Here is a 26,887-nt window from a genome sequence, read left to right on the forward strand (position 1 = left end):
TTAGCTTAATAAGCCAATATATGAACAAGCATTCTGGGCACACATCCAACCCTTTTGCACAAGCTAGAAAACCAACCAGTAAATCTTCCATTAACTAGTGGTCCAATTTGCACATCACAACAACACAGGGTTTGGGGTTTTTTAAACTCTGGGTATTTGTGCACAAGGATCACTCCCACTGCTAGTGGAGTGGCTAAACAACTCAGGGACATTTTGTCCCTGGGTTGTTTAACATTGCAGCCAAACCCATATCCCAGGCTTGTCTCTCCCTTTGCAGTTCAATGTAAGCAAGTGTAGCGTGATCTATGTTGGAACAAAAAATCCCAACTCTGCATATAAGCTGATGGGATCTGAGCTAGCAGTGACTGACCAAGAAAGAGATCTGGGGGTTGTGGTGGACAGCTCGATGAAAATATCAACCCAGCATACAGCTGCTGTGAAAAAGGCAAATTCCATGTTAGGCATAATTAGGAAAGCAATCGAAAATAAAACTGCCAATATCATATTATACAAATCTGGTGCAACTACACCTGAAATACTGTGTACAGTTTTGGTCACCACATCTAAAAAAGGATATTGTAGAGTTGGGAAAAGTGCAGAACAGAAAAACTAACTTCAAACAATGGCTTAAAATCCCGTGTTGTTGTTTTTTCAAAGCCATTAACCATAGTTTCCCAGTTTGGGCAAAACTGGAAACAGTTAATGATGAAAGCCTTCCTGGTTTGTTTGGTGGCTCATGAGAAGAAGCTCCATGTGAGCCAAAAAGACTAATTAATATCTCAGCTTATTAAGCCAAGATTTGATTGAACAGGACCAATGAAAAGATCAGTAATGGTGGACAAGCTTTTCTGAAATACAGGTTGTCAACTGTCACCAATTTTCGGCTGCAACGTGCAGCCAGAAGGGAGTGGAGTCTTGTGTGTAAATGGGACTTGATAATCAACCTGCATGCACTGGGTAATTTATTAGCCGTAATAAAACTTTTCAAAAGTTCAACAAGGCGATCTCCTCCTCCACTCCCTACGAACTATTAACAAGTTAGTGTGCAAGTATTATATGAGAAACAGGAAAAATGGAAAAGGGAGATAGAACTTTAAGCATATTAATTATGCATTTATACTATTTTAGCACAAAAGTTGTTTCAGTACATTTAGTGATTCAATTCTACCACATCCATCAAGACTTAATTAAGTTAACATCTTAATAGCTTCTTTGCCTTTAATGAGATATACTTCAGCAACAAAACACTTTTAGACCATAATTCCCTAATCATTACCATTTACAATTTTATGGTTTGAAATGGTCAGAAATACAACCTTTCATAAATACAGACACACACACACACACACACACACAAAGCCGCATGCTCAATACAATGAACATTTCTAGAACCTTCCTTTGAAATGATGTGGAAGAATCTTTTATATTAAAACATCATGTTCAGATAATCACTGGATTCAAACTGTATTATACCCTTTCAGATTCTTAATTGGCATCATACATTTTATACAAGTTTGGGGAGATTTTAAAAAATGTTGTTACATATCATATTTTTATATTACACAAAATACAGATCAAAATAAAGACCAATCCACACCTGGTTCAGATGAAACCGTCAAACCAAGGTTTGTCTAACACACTCCTTCCTCTCTTCATGTGCACTGATTTCTCCTGACTACCTGATTTGAGCATTTCAATTGCCAAATTATGTTTTGTACTTGCCCTCCAAACCAGAATTGGAAACCATGATATGAAGTGGGTTACCAATTTAGATATGGAGGGCAAACCATAGGTTTCCACTTTGGATGTAGATGGCAAACAATGGTTTGCCCAAATCATGAGGTCAGGCAGGGAATCTGCATGCATGAGCCCAAGGCTCAGGTCTGATGGCCAGACCATGGTCTGGCTTCTACCCTTTATTGCAGTTTATAATTCTCAGTGTTGAATGAATAATTGAACTTGAGAATATTTGAGAATACTGAGAATTTGAGAATACTGAAGTGAATTTGAGAATATTTAAGGAAGAGAAAGTTTATCTGTCAAGAAGTTATTTACCTTTGCAATTTGATCAAACTTCCCAAAGAGTTCATTCAACATCACCACCAGCTCTTTGGGAGAGCAGTCACTTGCCAGGCGAGTGAATCCTACAATATCTGCATACAGGATACTAAGCAAGGACATAACATTCAATCACAATTTTAATTATCTTTTATTTCCTACTTCAGATATGTAGATCTTTAAACCTTGTTGAGAACCACCACTGAAAATCCCTTATCTTTTTCCCCCCGCCCCCGCTGCCCCAAATTATTCCCTTGCTTTTTTCAGAGTAATTGGTCCATATATAAAGCGTTGACTCAGTTGCAATTTTTCTTATCTTGTGGAACCAACTCAGATTAATTAGGTATCTGAATGGGGTCAAGTTAACTAGAATTTTGCAGTGCAAGCTTTCCCAGTATGCATTGCCATGTTGGACCAGTGCAGACATAAGCCCTATTCAGGAATTTTAAAGTATGTAGTCTCTACATGCAAGGAAGGAGAGTGGGGAGCAGCACACTAGGTCTGCCCCACCCACCCACCATTGTTGCTTCTGTCCCCAGCGCCGCCCCCCACCCCCATGTAAGGACAACTGTCTAGAGCAGAGAGTATTTAGAACCCTCTCAATTTAGAACCCTGATTTTCTAGGGTTCTAGGTGGCATGTAGAGCCACCAAGGACAGAGCATGCTCTGTGTTTCAGACAGTTGCCCTCTACACATGGAGGGTGACAAGAATTATGATAGAGGAGAGGCAGAGTTAGCATGCTTATTCCCTTACAGATTACACACTTTACATTGCCTGAATAGGGCTATAATGTTTCTAAGATCTCTTAGCTGTAATCGGGAGTGTCCCACTGAATCATAAACCACCCCCTTCCCCACAAATTCATTCCTTTCCCCTTCTCAACATGACTGATGGTCAATGTTACATCTAACAGTAACCATACTTACCTTTAATTAGGGTTACCAAACATGCTACTAACCATGATTTCAAACCCTAAATCTGTTTGGAAGCATGGTTAGAAGCTAATTTGCAAACTCTGTTTAAAGCCAAACATAGTTAGTGTAGATATAACATTGACCACAGTTAATGCTGAAAAGGGAAGGAGGGCAGGAATTGGTATGGGAGAACAGAGGAGGGAGAAAATACTACATCTGCACCAAGCCATTGCCAATTTAGGGAGCAATCCTACTGGGATAGGTGGCCGCCTCCGAACTCGGAGGCGACCACCTATCCAATGCAGGGCAGGAGAAGCATAGAGTGGATCATCCCCGCCGTGCTTCAGCTGCCTTGCATTTGCAGCTAGACAGCTGGGGGAAGGCCGAGTGGGGGAAGCGGCTGCCAGACAACACCTTGGATGTGTCGTACTGGCATTTCCACCTTCCCCACCACCAGAACACCTCCTCTTCTGACCGTGGGGCCATTCCAAGCTGCCTACGAGGCAGTGCAGTGGGAGGTCGGTTCTCAGGGAACCAACCTCGGAGTGCGGGCTCTGAGGTTGGTTCCCGGAAACCAATGTATTTTATCGCTGTCTAGCCACTGACTAGCAGCCATAGGATTGCTCCTTTAGTGTACTTATTTTTATGTAAGAAAACACATCCCACTTCTTAAGGCAAATAGCCCCCACAAAGCAGCTTACAATATAATCAACTACTATAAATACATGTTTAAACACTATCATAAACCATCATCATAAAATTAATTTAAAATGTAAGCATATAACAAAATACATTAAACTTAAGACAGAAAAATTAAAACATTCCAATCTGGACTAGCAAAAATTAAACAGACAGCAGTAACCATTTTGAAACTCCAGACCAACATCAGCAATTGAAAGCAGATTGGAATAAAAAGATCTTTTAAGTTCTGCTTAAAAGCAATTAAATAGGGAGCCAAATGCACATCCCATGGGAGGAAATTCCACCAAGGTGGGCCCACCTTAAACTGCCACTTCTTGGAGAATACATATGGCATAGGAATGATCCAAGATCAATCCACCATGAGACACCTGTCAGCCTTCAACAGAAGTAGCAAGAACTGGATGCTGTCTCTACAATATTGGCACCACAGAAATAACTTGTTATCGGAACCATGAAGGGTTACACTGCTCACCTAACATTCTGGTGTCGCTTCACATACAGGCTGTGAAAGTTGTTGTCATGCTTTTTCATATCATTGGTTTCTTTTAGACGCTCTATGATGGCTAGTTTCATTCCCATAGAGATATGAGCTGGCAGTATTGATAAAAGCAAGCTTTCCTAAGAGGAGAAGAACATTTGAGTAATGCAAAATAACACTGATATTACAAAACTATAAACCTCAGCATTTAGGTCTGGAAAAAAGTGGAAAGAATGAATTCCTATGCAGTAGAAGTGACGCTCATTAATTCAGCCAAAAGACATTGCCCAATGTTCTCTCACACACTGGACAATTTTAGAAAAAGAGTTCAATTAAAGATCTTTCACTCTGGCTCATTTGTTGACTCCACCACTGATGTGTGGGCGACATCTGACAGACAAGTGAACATATGTAAATCATAGAATCATAGAATAGTAGGGTTGGAAGGAGCCTACAGGGCCATCGAATCCAACCCCCTGCTCAATGCAGGAATCCAAGTCAGAGCATCCCTGACAGATGGCTGTCCAGCCTTGTCTTGAATGCCTCCAGTGTGGGAGAGCCCACTACCTCCCTAGGTAATTGTTTCCATTGTCGTATTGCTATAACAGTCAGGAAGTTTTTCCTGATGTTCAGCAGGAATCTGGCTTTAGATAGAGCCGGCATCAAAGATACGCATGACTGAGTGCCTGCCAAGGGCCCACAACCAAGCAAGGCCCAATGACAGGAGTCCCCCGGAGTTGCTGTTCCTCTTCATCATTGCAACCCACTTATTCACCTGCCTCTTGCTCTGACGCAGACAGTGAGGAGGAGGAGCACTAGATACCACTGCCTACTTGCTCACTATTTCTGTGTCAAGCAAGTAAGTGGAAGTAGTGATGAGAAAGAGGATGAAGAGCAGTAGTAGATGTTGATAATGGTGGTGAGACAGTAGACTCACTGAGGGAGGGGGTCCACTGAGGGTGTCCTGAGCAAGGGCCCTCAAAAATCTGGCACCAGCACCATTTGTAAGTGGGATCCATGACAGAACTCGCTCCCATTCCTCTGCATATACTCTCTTTAATCTTCCTGGCCACAGAGTCTCTTGTAGCATTCTGGTTTGAAGAATACTTTGGTGCTTTAATTTTGACTTCTGTTGATTAACGGGTAATGTTTTCTCTCTCAGGTGTTCTATGTAAGACCTTCAAGACTGTTTAGCTCTGCACTTTCTAAATACCACAGAAAAATGGCATTAAAAGAAGTGTAATTTTTTTAATTTAAAAAAACTGGTTCACTCACTTGTTGTCTCTTTTCAATCTTGAGCTTCATTTGAACTTGGATGCATTTTAAAGTATATTTATACAAATCCCACGAGGCATCCTGCATCTGATATTTGTGAAATGCACCCATCAGGTTACCACAAAAGAAAATGAAAGCATTGGCAAACACCTGAGGAAATTTAAAACAAACGTTCAGAAACATCACAAAAATATGGTTTGCGAACCCTGCAGATTCTTTCCCCTTGTCCCACACTTACAGGCACCTGTCTCAAGTTTCATTACCCACTAAATTCAAACACACATTTTATTTGACATTCCATATTCCTGCACCAGTTGTTTTCCCCAAGTTAGCTAGAGTTCCTGGGGTTATTTTGTTTTCTTTGGACTTGTGTACATGACTCTAAAACAAAACAAATGGCCACCAATAATGCATCCAGTTTATAAATTTATATATTTAAAAATTTAAAATTTATAGATTATATGCGCAAGCAGATTTACATTGAAGCATTTCACATTTTAAAAACACCAGCTTCAGTCACAAGTAAGAGCCTGCTACAATACCACTTATAAGCTGAGCTAGAACCCATCAGGAACAGGCCATACCTCAGTGAGAACCTATAACTGATGGATTCTGACTGTTTATAAATGATATTGTAGCATACTCTTATTTGTGACTGAAGCTGGTGTTTTATACCGAAACGTTTCACATTTTAAAATCTGCTTTTTGTACACACACACACACACAAAATTTTTAAATCTATAAATTTATCAACTGGATGTACTACTGGTGGTCATTTGTTTTGTTTTCGAGTGCAGTATCATGCACATCGCATCACAAGCATATTGCTTGTGTACATGATACTGAAGCCTCAAATGACTTTAAGGGAGCAATCCTATTGGGATAGGTGGCCACCTCCAAACTCAGAGGCGACTGCCTATCCAATGCATGGTGGGAGAAGCACGGAGGCGATCCTCTCCTCCACACTCCAGCCACCCTGCATTCACAGCTAGATGGACCATTTCGGCTGTCTAGCCACGGGATGTCGGAGCGTGCAGTGGGGAGGCCAGACAACGCATAGGAAGCGTTGTACCAGCACTTCTGCACTCCCTGCCCCTAGGAATGCCCCCTTTTGCCCTGCTCTACACTGCTCATATGAGCATGGAGCCCAGGGGCGATCCATGCCACCTACAAGGTGGAGGGAGTGGGGGCAGGGAGGCGGTTCTCTGGGAACCAACCAATCCTATGGCTGTCTAGCCACTGTCAAGCAGCCATAGGATTGCCATTCCCATATCTGCATATATGAAGCTTGTTCATAAAGGAAACAGGAGCGATCCTTTAAATGACGGGGAACTGGAACACAAAGTTGAAGGGAGAACTTCTCCCTTCAGAACTGCTAAGTCCCTGGCAAAATGACTAGGGTGGATACGTTTTGCTATGACACCAATATATGCCAGAGCCAAAAGCGATTAGGGAGCGATCACAGCCCAATGCCCAAGCACATGTTTTTCATGCAGAAGGTCCCAAATTACAGATACAAGGATCAAGCAGTAGGTGATTGGAAACACCCCTGCATGAAACCCTGGAGAGTCACTGCCAGAGCGAACCATACTGGCTAGATGAACAAATAATCTGACATGATAAAAGGCAGCTTCCTATGTTTCCTCCTAGACAAGGGCCAGAAAAGGGTAAATTTTGCTTTTAGTATATAAACAAAGCTGGGTAGTGGTGGGGATGAGCTCTACTGGTTGCTCACCAATGTCACCACCAATCAAATAAATATACTGAAGAATTTGAGAACACAATTGGTGAAATATAATATTTCTATTGTACCAATTAGTTGGCTTTAAAACGAAAAATAGAAGTGCAGATCAGGAAGTGTGTTCCTGGCTTTCTGCATCTCCCCTGCCCCCAATTTTGCATTTTAGGGTTCTGTATTTTGACTAGATGTCTTAAAAATCAGAGCTGTCTACTTCGTGTACCAATTTTTTCACCCTATTTGAACCAGAACCAATAACTGCATTCCCTTCGTTGATTGGCAGTCCATGCAAAGTTTGTTTCTCTTTTAACAAGCCCTTTATACAGAGGTTGTGCTTACCCTCAAACTCCAATATGAATGCAATAGTCATTAAGAAATTATGGAAGTAATTGTGTTTGCTCAGTTGACAGATAACTGAGGGAAAAATAAATGAACTTATGTAGCAGCCATATCGGGGGTCAGACTAAGTGGTCTCATGTTCTTGCTGAACTACCATAGTTTAGCAAGAACAGCAATGTGGAAACTTCCTTACTTATCAGCAGGCTGAGGTTAAGTCAAATTGCATATCATGTTCTTGTTCTTTGCTTATTGCATACTGTGTTTCTGTTCTCTGCTTATCATGGCTACCCTATGACCCATTTCTTGTATTATAAACAATGATGCTAGGAGAAGAAATGTTGAAGACTGCAACCCCACATGGGAGGGGGAGGGGGAGCCGTTTCATATGTGTCACAATGTCTATAAAAACAATGTGCTGATGTATTTCGGGGCTTCTGGCTCTTTGGAAATGATTCCAGCCTTAAGCCCGCGCGTTAAATAAAAAAATCTTTTTCCTTCACTCCGTGGTCTCTCTGACTCTGAGTTCTGCAACACTTATAAGCAAACATTTGCATTGGTGAATTGTCAGAAGGCAAAAAAGAGACATTGCTTTGAAAAGGGCATGATTTAATAAACAATATTACCAAACTGAAACAGCATCCTAGCATAAAAAAAATTAACTCATCTAGTGTATGCGTTCTGATGAAGATCCAATATGTACATTATTACCAAGGCAGAAAAGGAAATCACATATTTTAATAACTTTAGAAGGTTCTTTTTTTCCTTTTATGAACTTGCCTAAAGGGAGAATGAACCAGCAAGGAAACAGAAGACGGCAAATATTACAAAGACAGAAGGGTTCCTTCTTTCTGCAACACTGTTCTCTACGCAACTCAGAAGAAATAGAACAAAAGAAAGCCACTGCTTCAGTGGCATAGAAGGGCTACGGATAAATGATTCCATTCCGGTTGGAATGACCAAACTGACAGGCTAACTGCTAACCAGGATTCCCAGCACTGAGAGCTGCATTGTCTTGATTGTAATAGCTTCAGGTGCCCTTAGGGTAGCTAAGGGGAAGAGGATAGGCAATGCTGAGTTGCACACAATAAAATTTCCATATGGTTACTCATTTGTTGGTTTTGCTAGCACTTAGTGACTGATTATGAGATCAGGAAGGTAATTTTCCTTCAGATCAGATTGGCTAGCAATTCTCGTGGAGGGGTGGTGGATTTGGGTTTTGTTTTTTCTTACTGGGTTTTTGTTTTGTTTTGTTTGTTTTGGTCTTCCTTTATGATGAAGGGCTTCGGCTCTCGTGAGTCAATTTCAGCAGTCTGGAGTTTTCTGCTTTGAACCTGCCCCCTTTGTTTGTGGCACACAGTGTTTAGATTGCATAGGTTGATTAGAGGGGGTGGTAAGTGGACAGTTCCTGCCTTTAGGCAGAGTGAGGGGGGGGGGATGTTGGCTGACGTACATGTGGAACTGAAGGCAGGAATTAACGCCATGTATTGACTGATGCTAGTCTAGGTCAGCCTTCCCCAGCCTTGCACCATACGGATCTGTTGGACTATAACCATGATGGTTGGGAGAGATGGGAGTTGTAATCCAACATTTATGGAGGACACCAAGTTGGGAAAGGCTGGTCTAGATAGCTGAACTGCATTTTCAAACGATGTTCATCGTTTGTGCTTGCAATTTGAATACAGAACATATGGAACAACTTTTAAATTCATGTACAGGCATTGTTCACACATAAGCCACAGTTAAGCACTACATGTACTTGCTCCCCACTTCCCCGTTCCTCCTCCCATACGACCAGAAGACAGACTGTGGCAGTGTTTACTTTCAGTTTCCCTGAATCTCTGCTTGTTGTGTCATCCAGGCCAGGGAGTGTGGTTTTTCATAAATCCTGGTTACTTATTCAAACCCATGGTTTGAAGTTGGCGTGTTCTGAAATTAACCAGAGTTTGCAATAAACCATGCTCCCTAGTCTGGATGGCACAACAAGCCAAGATTCAGGAAAAGTAAAAATAAACAGTGCTGAACTCCTCCTGGTTACAAAGGAGAAGGGAGGAGGGAGTGTGTGAGCCTGAGGTTTTACTTGGGCACATTCCAGCTAATTCACATAGCGCTAAACCAGTCTTCCCTAACCTGGGACTCTCCAAATGTTTTGAACGGTAACTCCCAGCATTTCTGACCATTGGCTATGCTGGCTGGGGCTGATGGGGGTTGAAGTCCAAATCACCCGGAGCACACCCAGTTGGGGAAAGCTGTGCTAAACCATGGTTTAGCATTATGTTTGAATGCAGCCACATACTCTCTCGATAGTTTAAATGAATGATGTTCACCCTGCCTTGTAAAACTATAGAAGCATTATTAGCACAAGCATTTCCATCAATAGCATTTTGGCTCAATTCAGACATCATGCCAAACCATGGTTTGCACAAACAGTAGCACATTAGAAGAGAAACAGTAGCACAGAACAATAGCACAGGTAGATGTTGTTTACTTGGACTTACAAAAAGTTTTTGACAAAGTCCTTCATCAGGCCCCTGAGCAAACTTAGTAGTTATAGAACAAGAGGAGAGGTCCTCTTATGGATCAGTAACTGGTTAAACAACAGAAAGCAGACAGTAGGAATAAATGGTAAATTCTCCCAATGGAGGAATGTAAATACAGATCCCCACGGGGATCTGTATTGGGACCAATGCTTTTCAATTTATTCATAAATGATCTGGAATTAGGACAGAGCAGTTTGCTGATGACACCAAATTAGTTAGGGTGATTAAAACAAGGGATTGTGAGGAGATCCAAAAGGATCTCTCTAAACTGGGAGAATGGGCATCAAAATGGCAAATGTGGTTCAATGTAGCAAGTGTAAAGTGATGCATGTTGGGGCAAAAAATCCCAACTTCAAATATAAGCTGATGGGATATCATGAAGAAAGAGATCTTGGGGTTGTGGTGAACCGCTTGATGAAAATGTCAATCCACTGTGCAGCAGGCAAACAGGCAAACTCCATGTTGGGCATAATTAGGAAGGGAATTGAGAATACAACTGCCAATATCATAGTACCCTTATACAATCTATGGTGCGACCACACTTAGAATACTGTGTACAGTCTGGTTGCTGCGCCTAAAAAAAGAATACTGCACAGTTGGAAAAAGTGCAGAAAGGGGCAAGTAAAAAGATCAAGGGGCTGGAGCATCTCCCCTATGGGGAAAGGTTACATCTAGGTTTGTTTAGCTTAGAAAAAAGGCGAGTAAGGGGAGACATGATAGAGGTGTACAAAATGATATATGGTGTGGGGAAAGCAGATAGGGAGACATTTTTCTCCCCTTCCCATAATACTAGAACCCAGGGTCATCCCATGGGAGATTCAGGACAGATAAAAGGAAGTACTTCTTCACACAGTGCATAATTAACCTATGGAATTCCCTTCCACAAGATGCAGTGATGACCACCAATTTGGATAGCTTTAAAAGGCAAATGGTCAAATTCCTGGAGGAGAAGGCTATCAAAGGCTACAAGTCCTGATAGCTATATGCTACCTCCAGTATCAGAGGTAGTATGCCTATGCACACCAGTTGCTGGGGAACATGAGGATGAGGGTGGTGTTGCACTCATATCCTACTTGTCGGTTTCCCATGGGCAGCTGGTTGGCCACTGTGTGAATAGAATGTTAGACTAGATGGATCCTTGGTCTGATCCAGCATGGTTCTGATGTTTTAATCCAAACCATGGTTTCAACTTCCAAGCCATAATTTAAAGCTGCCTTTATGCTTTCATTCTGCTCCTTCTCAGCAGTCTATTTAACGAGTATGCTCTTATCTTCATAGTGTGATTTCTTCTGGAGGCAGAGCGATGGCCGTAAGTATTGTTTGTCAATCCAGACATCATGCCAAAGTTTAGTTGGTTAGCAAACCATGGATTCCAATTCTGGTTTACCAACCAGTCAGAAAGCATGACTTGCCAATTCACACACCACACCAAACCACACCTAAAGTGTTCCTAACCATGCTTTGGCATGACGTACAGCCCAAGTGTAAGGATATGTAAGTAATGTCCCATTGTTACCAAAGAAAAGATGCAACAGAACAAAAAGTACCAATCCACTCAAGATGTCAAAAAAAAAAATTTCACTGCACCTTATAATGACTGCAGTTTAGGGGGAAAAGCAAATAAAACTTACAACCATTCAAATGTTAGCTTATTCTAAGTCCTTAGCTCCGCAGAGCTGATGTTAGTAGACTTAAGGCTGAGTACATTTGTGGTTACTAACAACTAGAAAGGAAAATGTTTTATTGTATTTGATCATGAGTTTCCTCTAAATCCCTGAATGACTATACAATGGCCTGGAGAAAACTTTTAAACAAATGAGTACATGCAGTTAGTGGTTTGGTGATGTAGTGTTTTTTTTTAAAAAAATCACAACATTCTCTAGCTTTGAAATCCAGCCAAAGACAGAAGGCTAAATTCAGTTGGTGTTTGCTGGCAAACTGGAAGAATGTATATAAAACCATTTGATTCTGTAATGGTTCACATTCGTCAATCCAGGCCATTCCATACAAAACATAAATTTCGTACACCTGAACTGTGCATGTAGTTCTTAATGGGTGTGGAGGGTGCACAACTACAAGTGGCACAAACTGACCAATCAGACCTTCCCACCACAAGCTACAATTTGGTGAAGGACATGCACGCATTTGAGGAAAACTATACCAGACTTGTAAATAACCGTTCCATGGCCCAGTTCAGATGATCATAAGCTGATTGTAAGCTGAGGTGTGATGAGTCATTTGCCCATGCAGATAGCCCCTTTCTCTCCTCCCTTCGTTCATGGCATACTTGAATGCAATGAAGAACTCTTCAATTAACCATAGTTTCCTGTTTTGTCCAAACCAAAAAACTGTGGTTATTAGCCTTGGAACTAGCCGGACCTTAAACGAACTTCATATATCCTTCTCCAAACTTCCCACTCCTTTTCTCGGACCAAATTCAGAGAATCAACATAAACACACCCTGAAGGTGCATATAAGTAAATACAAAAACTTCAGGAGAACAGATCTCTGACATAAGCCGTAGCTTGGCCCCAACATACTCCAGATCTCATCTATTACTTTTATCTGTCTGGGACACCCCCTTTAGGGAGCTGAATATCATGATTCAAACTGAGATTTTTTTGAAAAAGGAAGGGAATCCACTTTTGTTTGTTTTGTTTTTTGCTAGCATTTAAACTGAGCCTATTTCTTCAGAGGACTGAAATTAATCTAACGCAACTCAAGGTGACAAGGGAGTATTTGGATATAGCGAAGATGCTTAAAAATACACCAGTTAGCAATATTCAAGGCAAAACCTTTCCAAGAAATTTTCTGAGAGATTCCCAAGTGCCGAAGTGAGAGCAGAGTGAGAGCAAAGTGTTAAATCGAAGGGGTTGCATTACTCTACCAAAAAGCATTCATCTGGGGGAAGGAAATGAATTACCTCACTCACTGAGACATGACGCACATGCTTGAAGTATGAAGATCCTGAACCAGAGAAGCTTTGCTCTTTTACACTAAGCTGTTTATCAGATTTCAAAAGTTGCATGACTAGACCAAACAATTGTGAAAATTCACAGGCACAGTGGAGCTAGTGCATAGTCTTCACTGTTATAAAACCATGATAAATTTCTCGTTCCTTTTCCCAAGCAATTTAGGAACACACCCAACCGTCTTCACAAAAAGCCAAATATTCTCTCTGGAATTTAGCACAAATTTTAACATTGTAAAAGAGATCTCTGGCTTTCCCAGCAAGAAAATTTAAAACAACAACAACCTGACACGAATTCAGGATTTAATCATCTGTGCACACCGCACAATTTTTTTTATTCTAAAAATGACTGATCTGCTGCTTCAGACAAATAACTTCAGGGGGAAAAATCCAACTCAGCAGGTGCATGCTGATACTTTCTGTAGGCTGTGCCCAAATTCTAAAACTGGGACCCCGCCCCCTCCAAACTCTTTCACGGCCTTACTTGAATTGATGTTTGTTTTACTGCTTCCTAAGTTTGTCCAAGATTCTTCCTGGCTTCTGACAAGAACGCTACCAGGTTTACAAAGCCAGCAACGGCCAATGCTCATGTTGGAACATAACAAAGGACAACATATATACACACACACATACACACAGAAAATGGCACTACATCTCAAGACAACAGGAAATCAGGATATCAGTGTTTCCAACCACCACTTACTATTCTTCTAACAAATATGCTTGAATGTGTAAATAACAGGGCTGTAATGCTTGATCAATGCTCGTTAAATTAATATATTAAAACCCTAGAGGGAGCAATACTACGGCCACTAGACAGTGGCTAGATGGCTATAGGATATGCCGTTTTCCGGGAACCGACCTCCCGCTACTTCTGCGCTGCCTCGGAGGAAGCGTGGAACAGCCCAGTCCTCCGCGCTCACAAGAGGAGTGTGGAGTGGCCGGAAAGGGGCATTCCAGGGCAGGGAGGGTGTAGCTGTGTGTACGACACATCCTATGTGTCGTACAGCAGCCTCCTTCCCCGCTCCATGCTCCCGTGGCTACACAGCCGCAATCAGCTCTCTAGCCGAAAAAGCAAGGCAGGAGAAGCGAGGAGGGAATGATCCCCTCCATGCTTCTCCTGCCCTGCTTTGGATAGGCAGTTGCCTCCGGGTTCAGCAGCGGCCACCTAACTCGATAGGATTGTGCCCTTAATTGACTAGAAAAGTAACCAGGCAGCCAATTTATTTTAAAAACATTTTTAGTTCAAGTAATTTAAAATCTGCAGCACCATCTTAAAAGAGGCATCCCCCACCCACACTTCTCTATCCCATAGGAGGAAATGCCTCTTTTAAAACAATGCCATCTATGACACATGACTGCGTTATCTAACAAAAGCAGTATTCTTCTTGCTTAAGAAATATTGTTTTTACCCATATGCAAATTTAACTCAATTGATTAATATATTAATTGACTAAAACTCGTACGATTAACCAATTTAAAATTTATTCAAATTGGGTTGCAACACTAGAGTCTTGTAAACCACCCAGCAAGCTTCATCTAATGGGTGGTATAGAAATGTAATAAACAAACAGTGAAATAGACATATGGACACACAAAAGATAATTCAATTGTTTATTTATTTGTTTGACTTATACCCTGCCTTTCTGCCAAAAATGGCACTCAAGGTGGCTTCCAATCACTAATAAAACTTGATAAAAACAAAAAAACAAATGCATTAAACACAATTAGAAACACAACAATAACATAATAAAAATAGCCTCCAACCCAACAGACTTGCTTACACATCAAAGGCCCGCTTGAATAAAGCGGTCTTTGCCTGCCAGCAGAAAGGCAGCAGAGAGAGAGCAATACCAGCTTCCTTCTTATCTCTAAAGACACTTGCCTTACCTGAAATGTTAGGTTCTTTGGATCTTGTTTGTTGCTGTCTGCTAAGGTGATGCTTAGGACTACAATATGGGACAATGCTAAAAAACTGCTGAAGATTACAGCGTCTCTCATTCCAAAGGGTAACATGGTATAAGTCGTGAAGATTATGAACAGGAAAAATGGCACCTGTAAAAGAAACAAGGAGAGGCTTGATATTTTTCAAATGTCTACCAAGTGCATACGTTTCAAAAGGAAAACAGAAATTACAAAGGAAGCAGCACTCATTAAAGCTTTAAGAGAACAGTATAAAATGAGAGGTATACAACACACAATTCAGAGAGCGCCAGTGGGGTGTAATGGTTAGAGAGTTGGACTGGGAAGACCGGGTTTAAGTCCCCATTTGGCCATGAAGCTCACGGAGTGACTCTGGGCCAGTCTGTGTGCCAGTTCACACAACTTCCAACACCTGGCTTAAACACGGGCAGTGTGGCTTGCTGCCATGGTTAACAAGCCACCCCAGAATCCTACTGCAGTCTATGGGTTCTGGGTGGCTTGTTACCCATGACAACAAGCCATTCTGCCCAGGTTCGCACAACATAAGCCTCAGTGACCGCTCGCCGCAGCTTGAATATTCACAACTGCAGCCGGCATGAACCAGTTGCAGCCAGCACGTTCACATGATCACAGGGTGCCTGCAATCATGTGAACGGACTCTCAGCCTAACCTACTTCACAGGGTGGTGAGGATGAAATGGAGAGGAGGAGGATCAATTATGATGCCCTGGACTCCTTGGAGGAAAAGGCAGGATTTCTCCACATACAAATGGGTGGGGAACATGCAAACCCCCTTCATGGATCACTGCCTTGTTGTGGCGAAGGGGCTTGCGTAACTCAGTGAAGCCATAAGCTATGCCGTGCAGGGCCACCCAAGACGGACAGGTCATGGCAGAGAGTTCTGACAAAATGTGGTCCACTGGAGAAGGAAATGGCAACCCACACCAGTATTCTTGCCAAGGAAACCCCATGGAACGTATCACAAGGCTAAAAGATATGATGCCGGAAGATGAGCCCCTCAGGTCAGAAGGTGTCCAATATACTACTAGGGAAGAGCAGAGGGTATTTCCAAGTAGGGCCAGAAAGAGTGAAGCGGCTGGGCCAAAGCCGAAAGGACACTCAGCTGTGGATGTGTCTGGTGGTGAAAAGAAAATCCGATGCTGTAAAGAACAATATTGTTTAGGAACCTGGAATGTAAGATCAATGAATCAAAGTAAGCTGGAGGTGGTCAAACATTAAAAGATGCTTGCTCCTTGGGAGGAAAGCTATGGCAAACCTAGACAGCATAGTAAGAAGCAGAGACATCACCTTGCCGACAAAGGTCCGTCTAATCAAAGCTATGGTTTTCCCAGTAGTAATGTATGGCTGTGAGAGCTGGACTATAAGGAAGGCTGAGCGCCGAAGAATTGATGCTTTCGAACTGTGGTGTTGGAGAAGACTCTTACGAGTCCCCTGGACTGCAAGGATGTCCAATCAGTCAATCCTAAAGGAAATCAACCCTGACTGCACATTGGAAGGACAGATACTGAAGCTGAAGCTCCAATATTTTGGCCACCTAATGCAAAGAGAAAACTCTCTGGAAAAGACCCTGATGCCGGGAAAGACTGAAGGCAAAAGGAGAAGGGGACGGCAGAGGATGAGATGGCTAGATAGCATCACCGATGCAATGAATACGAACTTGAGCACACTCCGGGAGAGAGCGCAGGACAGGAAGGCCTGGCGTGCTATGGTCCATGGGGTCACGAAGAGTCGGACACGACTGAACGACTGAACAACAACATGCAAACACCCTATTCATCAAAAAATATAGATGGAGAGGAGGTTCTGGATGAGAGCCAATAAACTGAGACACAAGCACAACAAGACAGAGGTAGTATTGGTGGGTGGTCATCTATCTGAGGAGACAACATTTAATTCTGGATTGGTCGGTGCTTCCCTGGCTTTCTCCTGATCCAATAAAAATTTACTAATTTGGTGTAGAGGAATCAGCACTGACCCCCCTCAGAATTCCCTGTTCCCTCTGAGTTTAGCTGCAATCCACACAGTGTGTGGGGGGGTGTTTCCCAGCAAAAGTACATTGTTCCCTGTTGTAATGCAAAGTATTTTGGGGTGGCTTGGTCTTGAATAGGCAATTAAGACACATTTTTACAAAAGACCTGTTCCTGGCAGATGAAAACTGCTAGAAATGGTTTGCTGATATGGAAAAAGACAGAGTCTGAATGTTTGGACTCTCGGGGGTGGGGGGGGTGACAACGACTATCATGATGAGTGCCTACAATTCAACCTTTACCACTACACTACTGACCCTGCAGGACCCTGTGCAACTCTACTGACCACTTTGAGAGTTTTGTGTTAAAATCCCTGATCTACAGTAACTCAGATACAGGTTTGTATTTGTACACACAATGCATGGCTCATGGGGTGCAGAAGATAATGGACTCTCATATTCTCTCCCGCCTCACTCTATTTTGCTCTTGGATCTAAATAGTGGACCTCAAACTTCTAGTTAAAGAACCCAAACAAAGTAGACCCCATAACCCCAAAGTTTGTCCCAGTCCCAGCCAAGATTTTCTTCTAAGAAAAAAGAACATGCCTCCAAGTGGATGGAGGAGAATGTCCAGACCACTAGACCACTAGAAACAGAGAGAAGAGTCAACAGATTCTCCAGTATGGAGATTCTCCCCTCTTGATTAACACACCCAACTTCTCATTGTTTGTTTACCCTACCCTTTTGGGGAACCTGTGTGTACAGAAGAGGATTCTGGGGAACATTCAAGCAGGCACACTCTTCTGTACACTCTAACCCCTTGTGAACTGAAAGCACACTCTAGAACATACCAGCCATTCTGTGCATTCCAGGGAAAGGTTAGCAACGGGGGCCAACGTGTCTTTTAAGATGAGTAAGTATGAGCCCATGTGTAGGCTCTGAGGAAATGCCAGGGTTTTCTGGATTACATATTTATTTATTTATTTATTTATTATTAAATTTATTAATCGCCCATCTGGCTGGTCACCCAGCCACTCTGGGCGATGTACAACACACAATAAAAACAGTTTAAAACAATAAAATTCTACAATAAAAACGTGTTCTAAAATACCCTAACCCACCCCAAACGCCTGCCTGAACAACAGCGTTTTTAATGCACGACGGAAGCTCATTAAAGAGGGGGCATGACGGAGTTCCCTAGGGAGGGAATTCCACAGAGTGGGGGCCACCACAGAAAAGGCCCTCTCCCTCGTCCCCACCAGTCTAGCTGTCCTGGCTGATGGGACAGAGACAAGGCCATCCGAGGCTGATCTTGTTAAGCGGCCTGTCTGGTGCTGCTGGAGGCGCTCCTTAAGATAGGCTGGGCCGGAACCATATAGGGTTTTAAAGGTCAAAACCAACACCTTGAATTTGGCCTGGAAAACAACTGGTAACCAGTGCAACTCCTTCAGCACTGGAGTGATGTGATCTTGCTGGCGGCTGCCTTTAATCAGGCGAGCCGCCGCGTTCTGTACCAGCTGCAGTTTCCAAACCGTCTTCAAGGGTAACCCCACGTAGAGCACATTACAGTAGTCTAAACGAGAGGAGACCAGGGCATGTACTAACGATGGGAGCAGATGGTCGGGAAGGAAGGGGCGCAGCCGCCGTATCAGATGGAGTTGATACAGTGCTGTCCAGCTCACAGCTGACACCTGAGCCTCCATGGACAGCTGGGAGTCCAAAATGACCCCCAGGCTGCGGGCCTGGTCTTTCAAGGGTAGCCGTACCCCATTCAACACCAGGTCATCATCCCCCAGCCTCCTCTTGTCTCCCACCAAAAGTACCTCGGTCTTGTCAGGGTTCAGCTTCAGCCTATTCCTCCCCATCCAGCCACTCACCGTCTCCAGACATTTGGACAGGGATTCTACGGCCAACCTTGGTGAAGATTTAAACGAGAAATAGAGCTGCGTGTCATCCGCATATTGATGACACCGCACCCCAAACCTCCTGATGATAGCCCCCAGCGGCTTCACATAGATGTTAAATAGCATCGGGGAGAGGATGGAACCCTGTGGCACCCCACAAGTGAGTGGCCACGGGTCCGAAACCTCCTCTCCCAGTGCTACCCTCTGGTACCTGCCGGAGAGGAAGGACCAGAACCACCGCAATACGGTGTCCCCAATGCCCAACCCCTCCAGGCGGTCCAGGGGGATACCGTGGTCAACGGTATCGAAAGCTGCTGAGAGGTTGAGGAGAACAAGGAAGGAGCATTCACCCCTATCCAGAGCCCAACATATCCTTGGTGTGTTTCCTTTAAATATCCTTCCTGTCAGCATCGTTCTTGCACTGTAGTCCTAAAGGCCCAGTTTGCAGCAGAGATGTCCCTACCCCATGAGAACGGGCAAATCATTCTCTCACAGTACTTCACCAAGACCTAGGCTGATTTCAGTAGTTAGAGTGGTGGTGTAAGACCAGGAAGATCCAGGTTCAAATTCCTGCTCTGAGCCATGAAACTCACCAGGTGCTTTTTGTTAGCCTAAACTACCTCACAGTATTGTTATTAGGAGAAAACAGAGGTGTGGGGAGAGAGAATCAAGTAAGGTGACCTGAACTTCTTGGAAAGAAGGCCAGGATATAACCATTAAGAATAAAATAAAAACATCTCTATGCCTCCCAAGTGTAACTGAAGAAGTTACAGTTTGGATCATCTTGCACATTTTTACATTCAAACACTTAAAAAAAGACACACCTATTATGTTTAAATAATAACATTTTACTAGAACGTTTTGTACCTTTTTTGGTGTAACCTGTCTGTAAGCAACGGATACCAAATAACTAGGTCCAACCACAACCAAACATACACAAGGTTATTATGTATATTCTTATTGTCCATTTCAGGCAGTCAGACAGCCTCTCTCAAATCTCTCTCCAGTTTTACATAACAGTTCTCTAAGGCATATCCACAACTGTTAACTCTCAATGGTGCCCCTAATTGCTCATAATCAAAGCAGTATTAGTTTTGCAAATTGATGTCATAATTAAATGATTCTCCGCCCTGCAGGTGATTAACCATGCCCATTTGCATAATGGGCAGTGTCTGGGGATATCCAGACTGCCCTAAATTTGAAGGCATTTGGTTTCTTTTAAACATGGACTTTAAAATGAGTTTATGGAAGCACAGAATAGATAGATACAGCACTACCGAGAGAGCCGGTGTGCTATAATGCATGAAATACGCAACCTAGACTGTTGAAACCAAGCAGCAAATCTCCACTCATCCATGTAGTTGAGCTCATTGGGTGACTTTTTCGTCAGTCACTATCTCAAAGCCTAACCTACCTCACAAGGAGGACAACAGAATGAGATGTGGGGTGGGAAGAGTCCATATACCAACCTTCCCCAACACAGTACCCTCCAGGTGTTTTGGACTACAACTCCCATCAGCTCCACCCAGCATGCCCAATGGTCAGGGTGATGGGAGTTGCAGTCCAAAACATATACAGGTCACCAGGTTGGCCACATACCTTGTCCTGAGCTCTATGAGGGAAGGTTTGGATGAGAGATAAATAAATAATGTAAATACCTGTTCCCATGCAGCAGGTTGAGGAATAATTCCGCTGTCAAAAATAGACACATATCCTACAGCCACCAAGCAGAACCAAATCAGAACAGCGAACAGTTTCAGACGGCACCAAATGAAGTATTCAATATATACCAGAACATACATGATCGTAAAGAGCATGAGAGCACTGCTCACTGTAATAACAAATGGAAGATGATCTCGTGGTGCCTGTTGAAAATAAAGGAAACGTTACCCATTCATGACTTTGATAATGCAATTTCACAGCAATCTGTGAAGTTTAAACATATCAGAACATAATAACCCAGAAGTTTTAAACACAACATAATAGACCTGTTACACATTAGGAACACAGGAAGCTGCCTTAGTCTGATCTCGTCTATTTGTCTATGTAGCCCAGTACTGTCTACTCCAGAGGTGGGCAGACCTTTTTTCTCTCTTTTTTACTAGAACCTCTTAATTCACCAACTGGAGGCTAGCACAAATGAAATACACTTAGAATCAATTCTGAGCCCAGGAATTTGTTTTGAATACCAAAATGGAACAAACTCCTTCCTTCATTTTAGCAGTATTATTTAGGCAGTATAATCTTGCTGCTGCTGTTCAACAACTGGGAGTCAGAAATCCTTGCCAATCTACTGCAAATCACCCAGAAACCTATCAGTAGATCCCAATTGCCCTTCTGCCCACCCCGATCTTCTCCAAGATCTCTGGTACAGGACTTTCACATGACCTGCTATCTGATTGTTTCAACAGGTGGTGCCACCGAGTCTATGCTACACTGCCAGGATAAAAGTATAACTCTGAAACTTATCATATTTCATAAACTCCAAAACTTATCACATTTATAAACTGAGTTTCATTTGAAGCGTTTACAATTTGGCATTAACAAGCAATTCCCATTGAGAGTACTGTATTTCGAAAACAATTAGAATTAAGCCTGAAATTGGATTCCAGAGTTCCTTTAAAAAATGCAGCACCCTTGGTAAACCTCTCATCCCCACTTCTCATGTTTGAGAGACCACCTTTCTTTTTGCTGTCAGCTTCTCTAGGAGTGCATGAACTCAGAAATGAGTGGAAAAACTGCGAAGCAAAGTTTCTGATGCCCCTCTCATTCCAGATGCCGTTATATTCTACTGTAATGTTTTGGCTTCATTTCAGAGCCTATAAAATGTAAGAGCAGTGGCATATACTACTCACATCGTAGCTGACGAGAACTATGATGAGCGTCATACAGTAGGCAACAGCAATGAACAGCAGGAAGAAAAGTAGAGGGTGCTGCTGACTCGAGTAGCGGTACTTCTCATACAAAGGGTCCGTTATCTTGCAGCCGTCGTTTTCATTTAAAAAGTATTTGCCTTTAGCTGGCATTTTAATTCTGGTTTGCCTCTGTGCCTCTCTTTTACAAGAGGCAAGACAGATCTGTCCTCTTCCTCCTGTCGTGCTTCTTGCCAGTCAAGTCTCCGTCAGGTCTGCCTTGTTTGGCCACATCGATAGACTTGAGTTCTGCGTTAGCATCTCTTCTTATAAGCATTAAGTCCCTCAGATCTCAGCATAAATTGGAAGAGAAGTGCCCCCCTCCTCCTTCTCCTCCTCCACTCCAAAGCCATGTGCTACTCATCAACAGTTCCACACATGTTTTTCTAGACTTGATTGCTATTTGTGCTGCTGATGGGAGGCTGTTGCTATTCTGCTATACTCTTTCAAACATCTTCCGCACGCTGTCAGCAATTCTCTGAGATGAGTGCTTTGTGGGACAAACTGAGGAGAAAAAGCGACAGAGGATTTTTTTTTAAAGGCTTCAGTGCAACAGGTGTGCCTTTGTTTAAGAAGAAGTGTATGTTCTTCAGACTCAAGGTAAATATTATTTAACAAGGGCAGCCCCCCCTGCTCCTCTCCCAAGAGAATGAGTCACATCCATCCCTTTAACACTATGTTCCTCTTATTATAAAGAAATACTGTAACATTGCGGTTCTGAAATGATTATTAATAAGCTGTTTTTCTCTTACAACATTCAGAGTTGCAATTCCTTACATGCATCTTAATATTATACCTGAGTACATCACTAAAAATACTGAAAACATCAGAGCGCTGCCTTGTATTTAACAATTGTGGTCGCCTATGGCGACCAGGAATTCCATGCAGATGAATGAGTGGGCTGATGGGGGCGGGGCAGATTCCTCTTCCGCCAGTCCATCTGGTTTCTGTGCTAGCCACAGAAGAAGGAAAGTCCCTTCTTCCATAACCAGTACAGAAAACAGGCAGGCCAGTGAAAGAGAACAGACTGCTTTGTCCTTTTTTCTGCCAGTCCATTGAAAGCTCTCTGTTTTTATTAGCCTGCTAAAAGACTAGCAACCTGAATTTCCATGTGGACTGTAGAGGACAGTGCTTCTTCCTCTGTAGCCAGCAACACTAGTTGTTAGCAGGCTAGTAAAAAAAAAATGCAGACTAGGAACTTCGGGGGGCTTATTGTATAAAGGGTATATTAGAGATGTCACCCAATTAAAGAAATTTCAGTTGATCAATCATCTGAGTTTCGTCTACAATCCAGTAACATTTGCATGACAGTCAAAACAAGAGTTCCAGAGCAAAAAAAAAAAAAAAGAAAGCATTATTTGTTTGGAATGATGCATGCGTGTGTCATCGCAGGCACCATTTTAAGAGAGGCATTCAACCTGGAGGGGAAAATTCCTCCTCTAAGATGGTGCTTGTCATCTGCAGTTTTTATAAATACTTCACTAAAAAAGAAAATTGGGGAAAAAAACTTGTCAGATTCAGGAGCACCTAAATTGTAGTAATTAATCAAACCTATCAATCATTGCAGCCCTAGAAAACTTATTTCATATTCGTATGATCCAGACTTGCACAGGAATGAAAAAATGTTTTTAGGGGTCAGCATTAAATGTTAAGACATCTGGGATCTTCTTTCCATCATTGAGTGTATTTCCATTATACAGATGGGGGAACTGAAGTTTCTTCAGAGTTACCCTGTAAATTAAAACAATCCATCCCTTTACATACAGAAGTCAGTCCCATTGTGTTCTTACTCCCAAGCAGGCATACAGAGGATTGTAGCCTAACAGTGCAATTGTAGGCATGTCTACTTAGAACACTGACTTCAATGGGACTTACTCCCAGTTAACTGTTTTCAGCCTAAGGCCGATGAAAATATTAAGCCTAGGTCCCAGTCCTACAAAGTGTTTTAATAATAATAAATCTCTACAGAAGTACATACATATGTAGTTGCTCAAAAGCATAAACACAGGATGGGAGATATGTATTTCTCCAACACAGCTGTAGCACCCATGAATAGCCAAATCTGCAAAGCTTCCAACTGAAAGGTGAAAGCTTTACATTAAAAGTAGCATTGCGTCCATGGTCACAACAGTATCACACCACCAATAAACAATAAATGAATGAACTACAATTCTCTAGCAACGCTGACTTTCAAAACAGGGTGAATATATTCAATCTAATGCCAAGAAAGTCTTACCTTAGGAACGATGGGAAAAAGAGCATGAAGTTCGGGGAGGAGGGATATTTTGAAAGCTTGATAATTTAACTACACAATAATGTAGTTGTAGTATAATTGTGGTATCAAGTATAATTGATAATTTAACTTTACTACTGAACATCCATTGCCATGGAATCTCTTGGCTCAAATCCCAACAGCAATAGAGCACCACAAGAAAACTTGTAAGGAAAGCTAGATCTAGGTCAGTTATCTGCCAGTGATAAAGCAGTTATTTAAAAACACGCACACCAAGCCCCACTGCTAGTGGATATAGTACCCAATAGGGCTGCAATAGTAGAAGTCCTCAAGGCTGACCTGAAACCACTTTCGGTTTCTCTTTTTAAATGAAAAGCAGTATAGATTTTAAAAATTTAATTAAATAAATAAATAAACTACACTAAACTAAACTAAAAACTCAGAAAGCAACAAAAATATTGGACGGGATCCAAAAAGCTAGGCATGCTCAGTCGGATTTTGTATTCCCCCAACACACGCGCACACACACACGCGCACACACACACACACACTTACCTTTAGACACTAACCCCTCATGCTGTATCACAAACTAATTTTATTGAAGACATTTGCATTCCAGCCTTTCACTTAAAATTTCAAAGGTAACTTAAAACAAGTATCAATTAAAGCTTTACAAATTTCTTAAAACCCTAAAAACACTCAATCAATAAAACAGCAGGATAGAACAGCAGAACCAAAACCCCAACAGAATGTTAACACAGAACAGCTAAAAAAAATCTTCACCAATTGTTTATTAAAAGCCTGGTTAAATGGTTAATACTTAAACTGGTGCCTAGAACTCATTATTGACACTGCCAGGGAAGCAACTCTAGAGAGGGTATCCTACAGCTGCAATGCGATGACCAAAAAGGCCCTGTCTCCAGTTCCAGTCCCAACCTCCAGTTAGGGCCTCTGATGAAGATCTCAAATAATGGATCAACGCATATGGGTGCAAGTGGTCCTTCTAAAAGTCCAGTTTCAGATGTAGTTGGTCATTCAGTACAGGAGGGTCTGGAGTAATAAAAAAGAAAAAGGCCAAAACTTTTGGCCACAGGAAACTACGTGTGCAGTTCCTTGGATCTTCCCAGCCATTTATGTTTTCCCAAACCTAAATGAGCAACCGCTATCATATTCCATTTCTACACATCAGCTCCGAAGGACGGACGGAAGGAAGGAAGGAAGGAGGTCAAGCTATACACCAAGCAAAAATATGTTGAAATTTGAGCTGACTCTATGCATGGGGGAACTTATTTCAATGCACTCCAACATGGAAAACATAGAGAAGTAACATGTCAGGCAAAAGGATTCTACCTTAGCCTTCTTACTGATACGCTAGCTTTTTAGGGGAAGGAAGGAGTTGTATCATTTTTATGTTTATTTTTTTATGGGCAGGTATTAAAATATGCCACTCTCCTGACTGCGTTCTGAAGTGGTAACAGTCCAACAAGAGTAACTCCATGGGATTCTGCTGATCACAGAGCTCAGGGACGGGTAACTTTTGGCCCTCCTGATGTTGTTGGCTGCCAGATGTCGCTGGGCCATTAACTATGCTGGCTAGGATAATGGGAGTTCCAGTCCAACAACAGCTGGAGGGCCAGACATTACTCATCCCTGGAGGGCCACACGTTGCTCATCCCTGGTCTATCTTAATCAAAGACTCAATGTAAGGACAACTCATTTTCCAATTCTGCGATAGAAATGTGTGGGGTCTCACCATTAATTTCAACAGAGAGACCAGTCCCACACATACAAGGAACAACAGTATCTTCTTCCTCCTTTGAAGCAAATGGGGAAGCTTTTGTGGGTAGAGGCACTTCTTCTAGCCAGCTAGAATTTCTTGAACTCAGACTATATAGAAGCCCACACAAGAGCTATTTATAGCAAAGCAAGACTAGAGCAGCCTGTGCAGGGAGTTACCCGAGTTGATGAAATGTCTGACATTTGATTAAAGCAAAGCCTTACTGACCTTCAGAAATAAACGCCTTGATCTTCTTACAATACCTTGTTTTAGTTGCCCAAGGGCTCATTGTCAACACCATACTGAAAAGATGAAAGGCAGAGATATCTTGCATCTGTCTCAGGGGAATACTCCATACCCACCCTCAGCCCCTCTTCATTTTGACTCCTGCACCTGGGCATATGCAAAAGCAATCCAACACACTGCTTGCCAACCCATTATAGGCAACAAAAGACTATTAAGCAAGCTAATTTGTTAACTGCATATTTTAAAAATGTGGCTCCCTCTTTCAATTTATGGAGCTGTTGAGTGTTATTTATGTGCAACTGATGATTGATTTAAGCATAAACCTTCACGTCAAGGGATTTGCTGCAGGTTCAGGGACTCCCAGGCATGTCTGGAGGGCTCCCAAATATCAACAGGCCTGCATGTATTGTGGGGGTGGATGGATGGACGAGTGTGTGCGTGTTGCTTTTACCAACACTGCTGGCATACAGTCTCCAGAAGGTTATCCACAAAGCAATGTAATCCTTGGGTTCAAAAGGGTTCCCTGCTACTGACATACTAGCAACACCCAAGGCACCTCACAATCACTATATTTTAAAAAATAAAACTACAGTAAAACTCAGTATGAAATCAACAGTAAAAATCTAGTTTGTAAGACCAGGAACCACAGATCAAAGAAGCCCATGGGTTCTTTGCAGCAAAAAAAAATATTTTACCCAGTGCTGAAATGATGGGAGTTCTAGCCTAACACATCTGAAGAGCACCAGGTTAGGGAAGGCTGCATTATATTTTAACTGCAGGAGAAGTGGCAGTTCAATTTCCCATTACAGTGGAGAAATGTCTCAAAAGCTGACTCTGCAGTTATTTATAGTGCTCTTTTTCCTGAGCCTCAAGAGCAGTGAGATGATTATAAC

At 42.3% G+C, this 26,887-nt stretch overlaps 1 protein-coding gene across 2 annotated transcripts in view; it reads right to left on the reverse strand.

Annotated features, from left to right (window-relative positions):
* Nucleotides 1-26,887, reverse strand: part of ADCY7 (adenylate cyclase 7) — a 125,097-nt gene that overhangs the window by 48,390 nt on the left and 49,820 nt on the right. For both annotated transcript variants that reach the window (XM_084812993.1, XM_084812992.1), the window contains exons 2-7: nt 21,682-22,242; nt 20,485-20,691; nt 14,904-15,068; nt 5,429-5,578; nt 4,148-4,293; nt 2,056-2,167 (exon numbers count right to left, since the gene is read on the reverse strand). In XM_084812993.1, coding sequence (XP_084669119.1) covers nt 2,056-2,167; nt 4,148-4,293; nt 5,429-5,578; nt 14,904-15,068; nt 20,485-20,691; nt 21,682-21,852 — 951 coding nt within the window. In that variant the 5' untranslated portion in view covers nt 21,853-22,242. The remainder of the gene's footprint in view (nt 1-2,055; nt 2,168-4,147; nt 4,294-5,428; nt 5,579-14,903; nt 15,069-20,484; nt 20,692-21,681; nt 22,243-26,887) is intronic.

This window comes from Heloderma suspectum, chromosome 8 (assembly GCF_057233095.1).
Source record: "Heloderma suspectum isolate Gila_16-S chromosome 8, 16-S_ref, whole genome shotgun sequence".
Classification (NCBI taxonomy): Eukaryota; Metazoa; Chordata; class Lepidosauria; order Squamata; family Helodermatidae; genus Heloderma; species Heloderma suspectum.